The sequence below is a fragment of the Ochotona curzoniae genome, unplaced genomic scaffold (genome assembly GCF_017591425.1).
Source record: "Ochotona curzoniae isolate NIBS_2020 unplaced genomic scaffold, NIBS_Ocur_1.0 scaffold_4683, whole genome shotgun sequence".
Lineage (NCBI taxonomy): Eukaryota > Metazoa > Chordata > Mammalia > Lagomorpha > Ochotonidae > Ochotona > Ochotona curzoniae.
The window spans coordinates 5,202,598-5,218,624 of record NW_024467121.1 but is presented as its reverse complement, the minus strand read 5'-3'; the positions used below and the strand labels follow the sequence as shown (position 1 = coordinate 5,218,624).

Here is a 16,027-nt window from a genome sequence, read left to right as displayed (position 1 = left end):
CTATTTGTAACTGTCATAATATAGCACAACATCCAGCAGCACACCTCAATTCCAATGGATGCTCAATCAAGATTTAAAGGAATGAGGCAGTTGCATGAATGAATAAAGAAATGGATCAAAGTGCTCTGCAAAGTGAAAAGTGTTATGCAAACACAAGATTCTATGCATCTATAATAGCTAATGCCACAGATCTCTCAATATATGCTCAAAAAAAATCTTAGGGCAAAAATATTGAAGCAGTTTAAAGAGCAAATAAACATTGTGATTACACACGTGGCAAGAAAACTCACTATGAAGAGTACTGGTTTTCAAGTTACATTTGGGAAGAAATGAAGACAGAGACAATTTTAATTGTGGGGATCAACATTATTGATAACTCAGGTGGCAACAACACATGGGAGTAGGAGGGAGAAATGAAAGACGCTCTAAAAGCTAGAAGTTGGAATCAATGGACGATATAAAATTAACATCATTCTGAAGACAACACAATAGGAGAAGACAGGTTCACTGTTGCCTATTACTGGATACAGCACACGATAGAAGTTTCAAGATGAACTATGCCTTTCAAAACTGCTTGCTTGGCCTGAATTGTTCACAAATGGATGCGGGCACCAAGTACTGAACGATAAGGACCAATCAGGAGTGTTAACTTCAGGACTCAGATCTGACACTGGGAAAATGACACCTCTTTGGGACTGAGTTTATCTTTAAAATGAAGTGGTTGCATTCACCATCCAAGATTCAGACATTATGATGCTGATGCTAAAAGGAGTAGAAGTGAGAAAGGAAAAGCAAAAGAAGTTTTTCCTTTTTTAAAAAATATAGAAAGCATACTATAATAAAACACGTGGAAACTGCCTGAAGAAATACCAAGTTAAGCAACAATTCACAAGAGGAAGCAATGATAACCATAGGACCTACGTTTTAGTCTCACATATTATCTTTAAAAAAATCATAGCATGGAATTATCTCCAACTAAAGAGTCTAGCATTTTCCTTAAATGGGCAACAGACATTAGGAATATTGCCAAATTAATGTTCTTTCATGAATAAATAACGTCAGAAATTTTTCTAAAAGTTGATTAAATCATTAGAATAATTTAAAGTAATCTTATCGCTTTCATAGTCAGCACTTGAAAAATTTTACATTTAAAATTAAGTGCTACATATTTTTATATTTTAATATCACAGCCCCTTATATTTGTGTTCCAGGAATAAAATAAATGTGAACTTATTTGAGATATGCACTTTTAAAGAAAAGTCTGGGTCAGGTCATGGGTCTCATTTTGCTGTAAAATGGGATACACAGGACGTCAGAGAACTGTGTGCAATGGGGACTATATATGCAACCATGAACTGAGTTAGTAAAATTGGGTGGGAGAAGAGAAAGAGTTGAAACAGACTTTATGTAGACAAAGATTAGCAGAAAATTTAAGACTGGAAGGCATACATTTGTTGTGAACTTTGCATACATTCTCCTCTGACAATCTCTCATGAAATGCACTGAACTATCTCTGAGTGAACTTTGTTGATGGACTCCTTTGAATGCAAGTTTGTGCCTTTCCAGGACCAGTAGATGTGCCTTTCACGGGTTACACTGACATAAGCTTTTGATATTCTACACATTTGTATATTTACCCATCTTTGTAATGATCTTGAAAGGAAGAAAAAAAATTCACATTCCCCTGAATTGTACATTGAGACTAATGAAAACTGAAGTAATTTCCTCAAAGTGACATAGCGGAGTTTCAAAGCCATGCCAGGTGATATTCTTTGTATTATTCTGTGGGTGCTGAGATCAAAAAAAAAAAAAAAAGCTTGGATTTGGGCAAGGGCTATCAAATTTTTTTTCCTGCATCATCCTTTTTCTTCAGTGAGAAGGAATTCAAAGGAGATACCTCTATATAACCATTTAATAGAATTTTTGTGTGTTGATTGAAGTGCTCTGTATTGTCCAAATTGGAAGCCACAAGCCCTGTTGGTTGTGGAGTACTTGAAACACAATTTTTTTAAATTTTATGTAATCTTAAATTTCAATTGCCAACTTTCAGCTACAGAAGCTACAAATCTGAGATTTGCAGGTGTGCTAAGTATCTCAAACTAAATAATTGGGGTTTCAATTATACTTCATCAACTGTCTTCTATGTTTTAGCACATTAAAAAGTCTGAACAACCCTTCATCAACAAACCAATACAGCAGTCAATAACATCTGGGTTGATGGAATGGATTTTCCTTGACTTTCACACTTTCAATCGCTACTATTTTTCAAAATAATTAAGATGAAATAACTAATTAAATCCCTCTATAGCACCATTATCTGATTTTCTCAACATCTGCCTATGTCCCGTTTTCTTAATTTTCACTGTTATTCTCTTCACTCTTGTTCATGATATATTGAATACAATACACATGCATCTTTACATATAGTTGTGCAGTATCCAAAGCACTGTTTTCTATTTTGAACTTTCAGAAACTTTGATTCTGTCTGTTCTTCCTTTGTAGCAAATGAGAACCAGAAAGAGAGGTACAGAATAAAATAAATGCCTCTATACAAGACAGGGACTCAGAACATTTCCTAACTACAAACAAAATTCTATGCAACAGAAATTTATTCCCACTTTTAACTCTTAGTTCTGTTATGAATTCTGCCAAATCTTTAGCTGTCTTTACTTTGAAAAGGTTTCCCCTCTTACTTGGTACTTTGGCTCACCGAACAATTCCGTTTCACAGCTATTCTTTTTTCTTTGTTTTGTTCTGTTTTTAAGATAGAACTACCAATTGTTTTTCATCTAAAATGGCAGATGGATGCTGACAGGTTTAAGGGTACCATGACCACTTAAAAGAATGGTATGAGGAGTTGAATACAGATGCAAGACACATATAGATAGATACCAATCAATTGCTACTAAAAGCCACACCTGCCACAAAAAGCTAGTGAGACAAGCATTGTATTATCCAAAAACGGAAGTCATCCGTGTGTTCCTTACATATCCGCAGAATACCACTGTACCAGTTACACTGGCAAGTCATTTGGTTATTGCTGTCTGAACAAACCTACTCCACGGGTAAGTTGGGGTATTTAATGTAAATTGAGCACAGCCATAGCATAAAGATTGTCATCACATCCTTCTATAATCTTGTTTTTCATTTTTAACTCTGGAAATTGGAGAAAGTTTGAATGCCTCATCAGGAATTCAAAAATAAAACAAAATGTGTGCAACTGAAAAGGGCACTTGCTTATATCATAGTAATGTGATGGCAAAAAATGAAACTTAGTCGGCTGAAATCATCCAGCTCAGCCCCTGCACAGAGATGCTAAGCTGTCTGTAAAGTGCTTCTTGAGACATGTCTGCTCCTGGGAAGCTGTATCTGCAAATGTTGGGCATCACACTTTATAAGAACCAACAGTTGCCAGCACACAGTATGAGAGTGTCATGAGTGAAAGTGTGGATGAAATTAAACATACAGTACCCGAATTCAACTTTGGGAGTTCAGTATCCGCACTGACCCCTTTTATCCTCAAGCATTTATTGGCCTTGCCTTCTCCATTTGCAAGGGATTTTCAAAGTATGGGTTGTGATGAGAGGACACATGATAACCCCAAGGGAGGAACTTCTTGCATCAGCTTTATTTAGTAAGAGAAGAAGGTGAGTGATATGAATCAAAGCGTGGAACAAATAGGCAGAAAATGGATGGATGCTGCAACTGTGAACCACTTATGCTAAGTGACAAAAATATTCTGATAATAAGGACTATTTTACAACTCTATGGAAGTAATGCAGTGATACATCTTGCATTTGCTTTGTCTTGATGACAAAATGCACTCTTAGAGTCACAAGAGCCTGCCTTGTGTTAGTTATAAACAAAAATATATTTATATATATAATATATATATTTATGTAATTACTATGTGTGCTTTAAAGAAAATTACTGAATGATTCAGCAGGGTTCTTTCATTTGTTCCTTTGCCAGGGAAATGCTGACTTGAACGGGAATCAACAAGGAAATTACTGAAATGGCAAAACAGAAGAACCCATATGCTGGAAACCTCTTAATATTTTCATTCCAAAAATGATTAAGACATTCTTCTTATTGTTTCCTTTTGCTTTCTTCAGCCAAGAGCAACAGTGATTTCCTGGGACTTCCTAATTGGGAGATGGGAGTCAATCCTCTTAGACCAAATCCGATGTCTCACTCTGAGCCAGGAGAATGGAAAGTCTCATTTGCTACTTTCCCTGTGCTTAGCTAAAAGTTGGGAAATGTTGTCACAGCTCGCAGTCAGAGCTTTCATGACTGAGGAAAAGGCAGGCATAGTTTGAACCTCCTGTACAGATCAAAAAGTCATCTTGTAAAGCAACAATTGTTAGGACCAATGGGTCCAGAGCAGGAAAAGAAAATCCCCTTGCCACACACCTGTTTGGAAAATATAAAAAATCCCTTATTTTGTGTCTGTGTTGCTCCTTGCAGAGCTATTTTCCTTAGCAAAATCTTGAAACATTCATCATTGCTTGTCTGAGTGAAAGGATTCAGGCTTGGAACATAGTTATCTTTGAGACATAAGAGAAAAACATTTGAATCAGAGGTGTAGATCCCTTGTGAACCAAAGCTTTATTATTGTTATTTTTCCTCGATCTCTTTGCAACCCTGCACCTAAGCAAAAGCATTGTAATCTTGTCATACTTCTGATAAATCCACAGGAGCTGTCCCTTGGGAGCTACAGATGCTGTCCCATTAGGGAACCCTGTGTTTGGTGTAAATGGTACCTTGTGTAAATTTTGAGTTTCTCTTGTACCCTTCCTGGGCTGGGCTTGTCTAGAAATCTCGTCTCCCTTTGGGCTACAGCAGCTCAGGGCTCAGGGTGTGTGTGTGTGTGTGTGTGTGTGTGTGTGTGTGTGTGTGCACTTTAAAGGTATTGGTAACACTTTAGTCTTAACACCTGTAAGCCAGTACTGGTGCTGTTGTGTCCTACAAGTTTTAGCATTGCTCTGATACAATGAAACCTTCTTTCTCCCCAACTGGTTCAACTTCAGCATAGGCAGGATGTCCAGAACCTCTTCGAAATTTCATCGCGGGCCATCTGCTCGGGCGTCTCTAGAAGAGAAAATACAGAGAATAAACATAAGGGGGATAGCCTATCTCTGAGGACTTGTATTTGATAATTAGTTGAGACTGACTTCTCAATTACAGAGAATTTTACATTAAATGATCTTTTATGAAGTGTTAGAATTAAGTGTTCCTCTCTACAAGCCCTTGCAGCACTTGTACATTCTGTGCCCACTAAGTGCCCAGCACGTGGTTGGTATTTGCTATACCTGATCCCAGAAGATTAAGAGTTTCTCAAAGACAAATGCATATTTATGTCTGAAAAAGTGCTTAAATATATCTAGGCAGAAATGAAGAGTCATAAGAAAGTCTTCTTAATAAATGACCATAGTCACTCACATTTTTCCTCCTTTAGAAGTCAACCCTGATATCACTTCATTTTGTTTATTATTTCACCCAGAAAGCGAGGCCATAAAATTCTGCAGTGCTTAGAAAGTGTGCTTCCAGTTAGGTTCTAGACTTGCTGGCTATAAGCTCTGAGGAATACCACTTCCTATGCTAAGTGATTACTTAAGAGAAGCATATTCATTTAGGACTTTTTGTGTATGAAAGTTAAAACTGTCATACTATGAAAATAGAACCCATCATAGCAGGTGTGGACAATCTCAAACCAACGAAAACGGCACAGGAGACACCTGCACTCACGGGGTATTTGTACTTACAAAAGGAGAACATTTCTCCCCAGTGCTCTGTCCATCAAATAAAGCTCCTGTGATTTACCAAAAGATGTGTTGGGCTGAATAATTAAGTTACAGCAGCAGAAGACACTAAAATGTATTTCACAGTCACAGTGACACTAGGAACTATTATTCCATATATCAAATTGTCTGCAGTTTGTGGGGTAAACAATAAATACTGAAGGAAGTGTCTATCTATTCGAAGAATTTTAACACAAAATAAAGGTTAAAAACCTGCACACATTTGGTATTTTCTGGGATTGCCAATGACGTGTCAATGTCAGTGAACAATGGCTAGGGGAGAAATGCTTTGCATCAGGACACAGTAGTTCTACATTTTGGGAAAAACATCCATCAAATAATGACACTCTGCCTGCTAATAATATGGGCTGCCTGAACACCACTGTGTGGTCAGAAAACTGTATGTTTATTAGCTCTTTAAGTCCCAAGAGGTCAGTGAAATGGAATGATCCTTATCTTCCAAAAGAGCAAGTTCAAACTAAGGATGGGACCACACAGCAAAAACGACATGGAAACAAGGTGCCTGTGGTAGGGTTGAACCTTGAGGATGGTGGGAATATGGCAGGCACCTCGATAGAGAGCTGGGCGCTGAAGCTGAGGGTGTCTCCCGTCTGCAACAGCAGGCCCATGTGCCACAGGGCTCATTCTCTGTAACTTCCACTCAGACTCCAGTGATTTCACAGCAACATGACCAACGACTTTCATTCTCTGTTCCTAAGTCAGAATTATTAGGTGAAAAGATCGCAGGATTACGACAGGGTTTGTCATGTCCTGTACCAGCTCACACAGAGGTCTTAAAATGTGGACGTGTTGGGCAGTGAACCACGTTCTGTTAGCACAACCCAAAATTATCTGAACTAGTTACATATTTGAAAAGATAATTTTTCATTTTTAAATGATTTAAAAAAAAATAAGATTGCCTTTTCTCCTATCGTGTTTCCTTGTTGTTGCTACACTAAAGGAAAGGACCATTTTCATGATAACGTTTGCTTTTCATAATGAAATCTGGCAACAGTAACACACACTTGATATTATCTCACATTCCTTGATTATGCTTTGATACCTCAATTTTAGCCCCCCAAAAGGCCACGTGCAAAACGATAATTCTCCAAAATTCTGCTTTCTTTGTAAAATATTCTCACAAGGAAACAGACAGTGTCATTCTGTGTCAGAAAACAATTATGTGATCATGCATGAAACACTTGGTTTATCTGGATTTTTATTTTCTCATCTGTAAAATGACATTAAATTTGTCTTCTGAAATTCTAGGGTCATCATACTTGCCTGCTGGAGATAACTGATTTTAAAATTGAGGAGAAGGTCATATTTAAAAAAAAAACTTTATATTTTAGCTATTCTGACCATTTTCCCTTCTGCTTCCTTCCACTCTCAGAACCGCCAATTGAAGGAAAATCTATATAAAGCATTCCGAGATGAAATTGCTTTCTGAGCTTGTGCGCAATTGTCCATACATTTTTCTTGGGGAAAGTAACTGCACAATTCTAAGTCTGGCTTTAACAGAATGACTGATTGGTCATTTCTTATGGAATACTCCCTACTGCGCGTGCTTTCATACAAGCCATCCGCCCAGTGGACAGCGAAGAACCGGAGAGTATGGAAATCTGCCTGTGGACTAACAAGTGAACGGAGCAGTCTAGTGTTTTCGAGACGGTATATAATGTTCTTCCGCAGTGCTCACAAATTCCCAAATCTGTGTTTTTATTAGATGAGTTGACTCAAATGATCAAGGAAGCCTGTAGTTGCCACTGGGCCACTGGCTCACCGAGCAGGATATATGTTGAAAATTGAAGAATTCAAACCAGATTGTGCTGCTAATTCATTACAGCAATTCAGGATGTAATGCCTTAAAACATTTCTGGGTGGAATGCGTGGGTGATCTCTAATTTCGCTTCTGAGAATTATTTATGTGATTAATCACATTCAGAAGAAAATGTTCACAGCACCATGTCAGCACTGGGGTAGGCTGCACAAGTAGGGATTCTTCCTAATTATGCCTTCAGAAGTATTAATTGATCCGTCATCTAGATCTGTCTCAATGGTCCGTGGCAAGATAATTAGCTGAGATATTCACAAACAAACCTGTAGGGTAGACTCAGCTAGCAGTGTACACAAAACTGCAGCAGGAGTCCTGTTTTCTAGTTCAGAGAGCAAAACAGACAATGTTTGCTGGGGTAAAAGGAGTCCTTGAAGGGAAGTGAGAAGCATACACAAGAAAGAAGAGGGCTACTTTTTAAATTCAGGGCCCTGAAACGGGGTACCTGTTGGGTAGAAAGACCCTTGACATGCAGCTGCTTTGTAATTTCTGGTATTCTGTGTTGCTTTCCTCAGTGAAATGGATAGAGGTGGGTAGAGGCTGTGGTCACCTTCCAGTGCAGTATGTGCTCAAAGATTTCAAACTTCTGGCTTGACTTATACACGTTCATTCTGATACATCAGCATGCTAAATGGCAGACCTGCCATCAACCATGACAAAACACTAAACTTTGACCTGCCCTATACCTCCCACAAGCCTCCGTGGGAACTGAGTGCCTGTCCTCAAAGCCGAGCTGACCTCCTGATATTTGCTTTGATGAAGTCTGAATGTCCCAAAGAAAGGTGCATCTGTGTGTGTGTGTGTGTGTGTGTGTGTGTGTGTGTGTGTGTGTGTGTGTGTGATCTCTCTCTCCAAAACTCTGGAACATAGGTTTGTCTTTTAAACTCCAAAATACTAGTTCTGCTTTATTATCCTTATGTTGTGTTCAATATTTTCTTCAGTCTTAACAGTTATATGGCTTGGTTGCCAGCTTTAGCAAATAAATATAGAAGCCACCAGTTAGTTTTGAATTTCAGATAAATGAGTCATTTTTTAAAACTATATTTCATGAGACACTTATGCTTAAAACGACTTATTTGCTATTTGAAATTCAGATGTATTTGAGTGCTCTTTTACTTGGCATTTCTATCTATAGGAAAACACAGTGGCATTGGGCCTGGGCCAGGAAAACTTGCAATCTAATTAAAATAAACAACTCCTGTGCTTCATGAATTACAGATCACTTTTTCCTTAAAAATAGGAGCCCATACTGGTTTGTCTCGTTCATTCTTCGACAACCGAGAATTTCAAGTAGCAGCTCTGGTAGGGAGCAAAAACTGGCTGTTCTTTTACATCTTTTGTTTCTACAGTTTCGACTCTGTTTTGTGGAAGTCTGGAAGTCCCCTCATTGTCTTGCCTTTACCTGTTCTCCAATTCACAAGGACTATTTGCCATAGAGAGCAAATAGCCCTCCTTCTAGAACCAGCCTGTGAATGATCCTGAAGGACGGTACCAGCAGCCAGTACATACAAAAGATAAAAATTGTCCCCAAGCATATACAGAAAAGTTTTTTAATGAGAATAACAAAAAATAAACATCTCAAAATTTTACTTTCCACAAGCTTTTAGAAAGTTTTTCTTTCTTTTTCATTTATTTGAAAAGCAAAGCAATCAAGAAAGATACAGTGGGAAAGTGAGCTTGCAAACACACAAAGTAAGCAGCACTGGATCAGGCAAAAGCCAGGATGCAGGAGATCCATCTGGGTCCCCTCCCTAGAACATCAGGGACCCAAGTATTTGAGTCATTGTCTGTTGCTTCTGAAGTTGTACACTTATTACTAGGAAGCTGAATGGAAACCAGAGGCAGGGTTTGATCCTGGGAACTGCAACATGTGATGCAGCATTCCAAATGGCAGCTGAATCCACTGCACCACAATGCCGGTCCCTCATGCAGTTTTCTAAATGCTAAAGTGTTAAAAGCACAAAATGATTCTCCAGTGGCTGCTAAGTTTGAACTTTCTCAAAAGGGAGGAAGTGCCTTTGAATCAAACATTTCAAACATTTAATGTACATTGTTCTTAATTACTGTGTATTGGTATTCAAAGAAGACTGAAAATAAAACAAGTTGGAGAGATGGAAAAAAAAAAAAAGAAACATAACACTGCTGCTGAGGCCCACACCGACCAACTGAGTCAGGATCTCCTGGCAGAGCCCAGGCAAATTCTATTCCTAGAAGTTACTCAGGTAAGTCATGCACAACAAGCGCTAAGAGCCAAGTACTACCCACCTGTCCTCCTCTCTGCCCTACCACATCCCACTCTGAAGTTTGGCCACTTCTTCCTCTTACACAAGCACCATGCATTTCACATTATTTCCAAGGAAACTTGGTAATCCCCATCTCTGTTAGTTCAGATGTTTCCTGGTGTTTTTATTAACATCTCTTGTCACATTTTAACATAGATTATAGTTGTTTATGTGTTTGCATAAAATGTAGTGTGTATGCATTAGACCCATATAAGGAGACAAAAATTTATAAATAATAAAGTTAAAAGGTAAAGATACAATCCACAGGTACAAGGAATGTTCAAAAAGGTCATGAAAATTATAGGATATGCCACATGAATTTAAAAATATTTTGTGCTAAGACAACCTTCATTCTATTTTCCATGAAGTTTCTGAAGCATCTTCAGGTGTATATGTGTATGTATACATAAATGTAAATCTTCTGTTTTTATCAATCCTTGGAGTGAAGCGCATATCCTGTTCAACTGTGAACTAACCATAGCAGTTGGGAACAGAAGATACTTGAGTGGGTCCTTTATGTAACACCTTCCTATTCCATCAGATGACATTATTATCACTGAGAATTGTGGAAGGAAAACAATGACCAATAGAGAAATGTAGACAATAAACATTTTCTTGCTTTGAACTTCATAGATGAAATCACGAGTAAAACTAAACAAAACCAAAACAAAACAAAATTACAAACAAAATAGGAAACAGGACACGGTAAACAAGTGCGCTTTTGAATAAAAGGGGAGCAAGGCACGCTAGGGACTACTGCGTTGAGTGACCTCCACTAGGCTGAGGATGATCTGCACTTGTAATAACAGCATTAAAGCCATGTGCAGTCTTCACATTGACAAGCACAATGCTATTGTTTTTATGTTTTGAATCTACTACTTTACCACCAGTACTGGAAGTGTCATGTGGGCTGAGGACAACATTGCGCCAAGCATTGGGAAGGTCACTGAATGCTTAGGAACTCACCATCTAAACGTCTGCACGCAGTGGAGTTCACTGCCAGGGCCAAGCACATAACTGGGAGTTCTCTGGGTTACAATGTTTACAAGATGGTAAATATTGAAGCCATGCATGTACATAAACATATCTACACACATAAACATACATGCACATATATGTTAGCAGACTCCAGAGTAAGTGACTCCACTCCTTAGTACTTGCATCAGCAAAATTGCTTTCAGGAATATTTTATTACTGACATAATTCACAAATTTTGGTGCATGATGTTAATAAAAGCCAAGCTTAATTTGTTCAGTGTTATGGTAACTCCCCATTTTCTACAGATGATGCCCTCTTGTATTACCTGCACCTAGAGCAAGCAGCTTTGCCCTGGAAAGTGTTATGTACAAGGAGACTCACAGTGTCAGTATTGGCTTGCATAGCTCTCACTCAACCAGTTTATGCCCTATGAAGGACGTGGCATCCAGATTCTTGAGGACCAAGCTCTTGCTTTGACGTTCCCACCATACTCCCTCTTTTGTACTTCAGTTCATTATCTGCCGCTTTGTTGTTCAAATTGAGGATGACTGGTATTAGTGAATATTAGCTAATTCAGTGGGAATTGAATCACCCAGTATGATTATTATTTGTATACCTCTGGGTGAAATGCAGCGCTCAATTAAAGGCATGTGTAGTGTGTTTGGGGAGGAAATCACATATTGGCATATGAATGTTTGAATGAAATCCAATTCATAGTGTAAGCCAAAATCACAGAGAAAACAAACTAAGATGGTATATAAAATTCAGGACTTACTGGAAATATTTGACTATAACTGTGATGAGTCACAAGAGGAATGAATACAAAGACAATGGCAGAATTAAGGCAGCCCTACTGTCACATGTAGGAGCCACTTTAGGTCATAGGACATGTCAGCCACCAGTGATCGGTGATGGGTAACTTTTTTTTTTTAGTAATTATTTATTTTTATTGGGAAGTCAGATTTACAGAGAGAAAGATCTTCCATCCACTGGCAAAGGCTGGAGCTGAGCTAATCCGAAGCCAGGAGCCAGGAGCTTCTTCCACTGCTTTCCCAGGCCACAAGCAGGGAGCTGGATGGGAAGTGGAGCAGCCCGGACATGACCTAGTGCCCACATGAGATCCTGGAGCCTCATAAGGTGAGGATTTAATCACTGTGTTATCGCACCGGGCCCAGTTGCTTTAGTTCCTTCTGCTTCATCACTTCTAGCAACTTTAATAACTTGCATATTCCTTATTTGCTCCTCCTTAATTGTTTTTTCTCATCCTAATTGTTCTTTTCTGTCTTTCCTCCACCCAGTCACCTCCAGGGTCTGGCCATCACCCAGCACTGTCCTGCCTCCGAATGCCTCACATAGGAAACACTGTCAGTCTTTTCAGTTCATCCAAGCTGAATTCCATAAAGGCTACATTCATCTATTCTGTTTTCACATCTATTAATTCTGAATATTCCCTCTATCCTAACCCAAACCCTCATTATTCTCCTAGTTGAGATCTCAACTAGGGCAGAGAAAAGCATTGCATTCAGGCTAAACCAGTCCCAAAGGCTCATTCTGATTTCATTGGGAAGTCAGCCATCAATTCACTCCTTTCTTGTGGGATCCCAATGATGACCTGGAGCCACAGCATTTGCTTTCCTGCAACCAGTCCCAGGCAGCTCTCCTTCAGTCTTGCATGTCTCCACCTATCTTTTTTGTTTTTTAATTTCCGAGAAGATGAAAACATTGAGAATATGCTAATCCTTGGGGCCACCTTTGTGGCTGGTGCTGAGCATAAAGCTGCCAACTGTGGTGCTGGCATTGCCAAAAAGGTGCAGAATTCTGTTCTGGTTGCCTCACTTTCCATCCACCCACCTGCTAATGCATCTGGAAAAGCTGTGGTCCCAAGTGCTTGGACCCCTGCTCCCCCCATGGGAGATCTGGTTGAAATTCATGGTTTCTGCCTGGCCCAGTCTCCTGCTGCAGCCTTCTGAGCAAGGAAGCAGTGGATGAACCATCTCTCTGTTCTTCCCTCTCTCTCTCTGTGACTCTTTCAAATAAGTAAATCTTAAAAAACAGATTTATCCGTTCTCTCCCCGCACTGCCCTTGTAACTGTTCATGCCTGAGGTAGGGTGCCCTGGGCAGCAAGTTCTTTATTTTTCTTGCTTAATACTCTTGTCTCTGCTGAGGGCTCACTTCATTCCTCTTTACTTTTCAGCATCTTAAAATCCCCTTTTCTTTGCTTTTTAAACTGATACCTACACTTTAATTGGGGAAAAAATTCCTTTATGTGATACTAATTTGTATGCTCCTATTCCATATTTCTCCTCTCTGAATGTGTAGCTTTTACATTAGAAAACCATTTTTTTTTTCATCCCTTTTAATCTGGTGGTACTTGTTCTCATCCTCAAAACTGCATTTTCTCAGGTCACCAACAGAGCATACTGTTAAATGACCGCTGTTTGCTTTCCTGTGACTTCCTTCTAGCATCTTACACTGCTGCCTGTCATCCCCCTCTCCCCAGGCCGCCTTTCTAGGACGGATGGTACATTCTCTTGCATCTTGCTCTGTTTCTTCTTATTTTGCTTTCCTCTAACTTGATCCTAAATATTAAATACTAATGTTTCCTATAGGTTTATGGTGGTTATTCTTTCCTGATCGCTCTCTTCTCCGTAGGTTGCCTTTTATTTGTCTGCTTGTCAACTCACACTATTGGAATCGCGTATTTTCTGACCTCACTGCTTTACCTTAACGTGTTTCTTTCCTGAAATGCTGTTTTTTTTTTTTTAATAAGAGACCTAGCTGTGTGCTATTAACCCAGACCAAATATGCTTACAATCCAACCCCTGAAACTCTTATACACAGTTGGTATGGCTGAAAATGAATATAGCTACTTAGACATGTTGTCTTCACTGAATTATTCCTCTTACATAACAGTATCTGCTTCTTTCTTCATCTTATGATCCTTGCATTACTACATAATATTAATACAGCTATCTCTACTTCATAAAATTATATGTATAGGCATGCATATAATATTCATGTATGAATAAAGCAAATCATTAAAAAGGTTAAATCTGCATGCTTATTAAATTCTGCCTTATGCTTTTCTGCATTATTGTAAATATTTAACATGAAAAGACAGAAAAGACATTAAAAATGCAACCCTTCATTTTCCTCCCTCAACTAATTCTGACTTTTGATGTTTCTAATTCTGCTACCAGACAATTTAATTTCCCAGCAGCTTAGAGTCTGCATTTTAGTTATTTGATTCTTTCATTCTTATTCTACGTATGCGAGGCAATGAAACAAGGCATCCTTACTCTTCTCTGCCTCACCCCTATTTAACTATAGGATGTTCAGAAATTGCTTAATTTCTTATATTCTTTGGTGTCTGTAACTCATGGATATAATAATACCCAAATCTGAGAATCAGGTAACTGACAGAAGTGCTTTCTAATGCAAACATTCAGCAGATAAAATGGCTAGATCTAACTTTTCTTCACAAGGCAATGAAGATAGCCACAGCTCCTTCTATCAAGATCCAAATCCAGCTCTCAGCATCCTTCCTACCCATGGACGACAGATATAATGCATCATCTAACTCTCTTCTTAAGATCCTTATGCTTTATCAAGCTCTGTGCACTCATTCCATTACACTCTTTCCAACTGTGGTCCTTCCTGCAGAATGAAGGCCAGATTCTGTGATCTGATCTTCAAAGCTTCCTACATTCAACTATTTTTTTGGGGGGGAGGAGGTACATTTGAAAGGCAGTGTTAGAAAGAGAGAGAGAGAAAAAGGGGGAGAGAGAGAGAGAGAGAGAGAGAGAGAGAATCTTCCATCTTTTTGCTTGTTCTCCAAATGGCTGCAATGGCATGGGCCAGGTCAAAACCAGGTGCTTCACTTTGCCTCCCAAGTGCTTTATCTGGATATCCCGAGTGAGTGCAGAGGCCCGAGTATTTCAGTCATCTTCTGCTGCTTGCACAGGTGCATTACAGGGAGCTGGATCTAGCAGCCATGACTCGAGCTGCTGCCCATACAAGATGCTGGTACTGCAGATGGCTTAATTACTTTGTCACAATGCTGGCCCTGATAGTCTTTTTTTTTTTTTTCTTAAAGTATGTCCTTATTATATTTGAACTGTCTTCTCCTCTTGCTGTTTGTTTATTTACAACACAGCATCCTTTCAAGCAATATTACATTTTATGAGATACCTCTAGATCGATCTCCTAAATCCTTCATAGCACTTCACTTCACCCTTATTCAGCATTTGTCCTATCTTTGGCATTCCTGTTGTTAATACATTCTTATGTAGCTGTTTGGCCTTTAAAGTTTTTATGTTTAGCATCTCTGAATACATACAAAGCTGAGGCTATCATTACACATAAGATTACCACATGATTTCTTTTTGGTCAAAATTAAAATACTTTGGAGAGTGGATGAAGGAACTATTAATATCAAATAAGATACACACACTGAAGCGGGCCTGATTAAACTGGGATGTATGTATACCTTGGTTACACAGTTGTGATTTTCACAGCATCTACCAGATTGCACAACATACTCTAGTTTTGACTTATTTTCCCAGGATTCAAGCTCAGAATATTCTAACCTTCTTTAGCATTTGCTAGAGTCCATATGCTGATACCACTTTGGCAGAATCTCATGATTTCCTGAGCTACAGTGGCACGACTGATTATTTTCTGTAAGGACTGACCAACAATTTGCTACTGGACAGGTAATTTAAAGAAATGTAACTTATCATTGGATGCAAAGACAAGTCAGCTCGCTGTTGCAGAATCACTGAACTAAAAGACCAGATAATTCTCTTGTAGTAGTAAATGTTCTAATGAAGTCCAATGTGAGTTAATACTGCTCCTGACGACCAGATGTCTGGCTGTATTCCTCCATAGAACTTTCGTATAAAATCATTTGTCTAGGGAACCAATGTGTGTCTAAGGGAAGGAAATGAAAGCTCGCATTACTTAGGAATGGTAAATGGTGGGCTGTAACCCCTATTTAATGACACAATTAGAAGACAGCTCAATAGAACACTTTATGGCAACATATACAAGAGTGTATGCTCTTCACTTGAGCAAAAGTAGATCTTCCTACGTGTCCAGTACCTCATGACACATTTTTAACTTTTGTATA

General features: G+C 38.8%; 1 protein-coding gene across 2 annotated transcripts in view; it reads right to left on the bottom strand.

Moving 5' to 3' along the window:
* Window positions 1–4,589: 4,589 nt before the first annotated feature.
* The window catches only part of PLXDC2 (plexin domain containing 2), a 400,824-nt gene continuing 389,386 nt past the window's right edge, over window positions 4,590–16,027 (bottom strand). For both annotated transcript variants that reach the window (XM_040967893.1, XM_040967894.1), the window contains one exon: window positions 4,590–5,091. In XM_040967893.1, coding sequence (XP_040823827.1) covers window positions 4,975–5,091 — 117 coding nt within the window. In that variant the 3' untranslated portion in view covers window positions 4,590–4,974. The remainder of the gene's footprint in view (window positions 5,092–16,027) is intronic.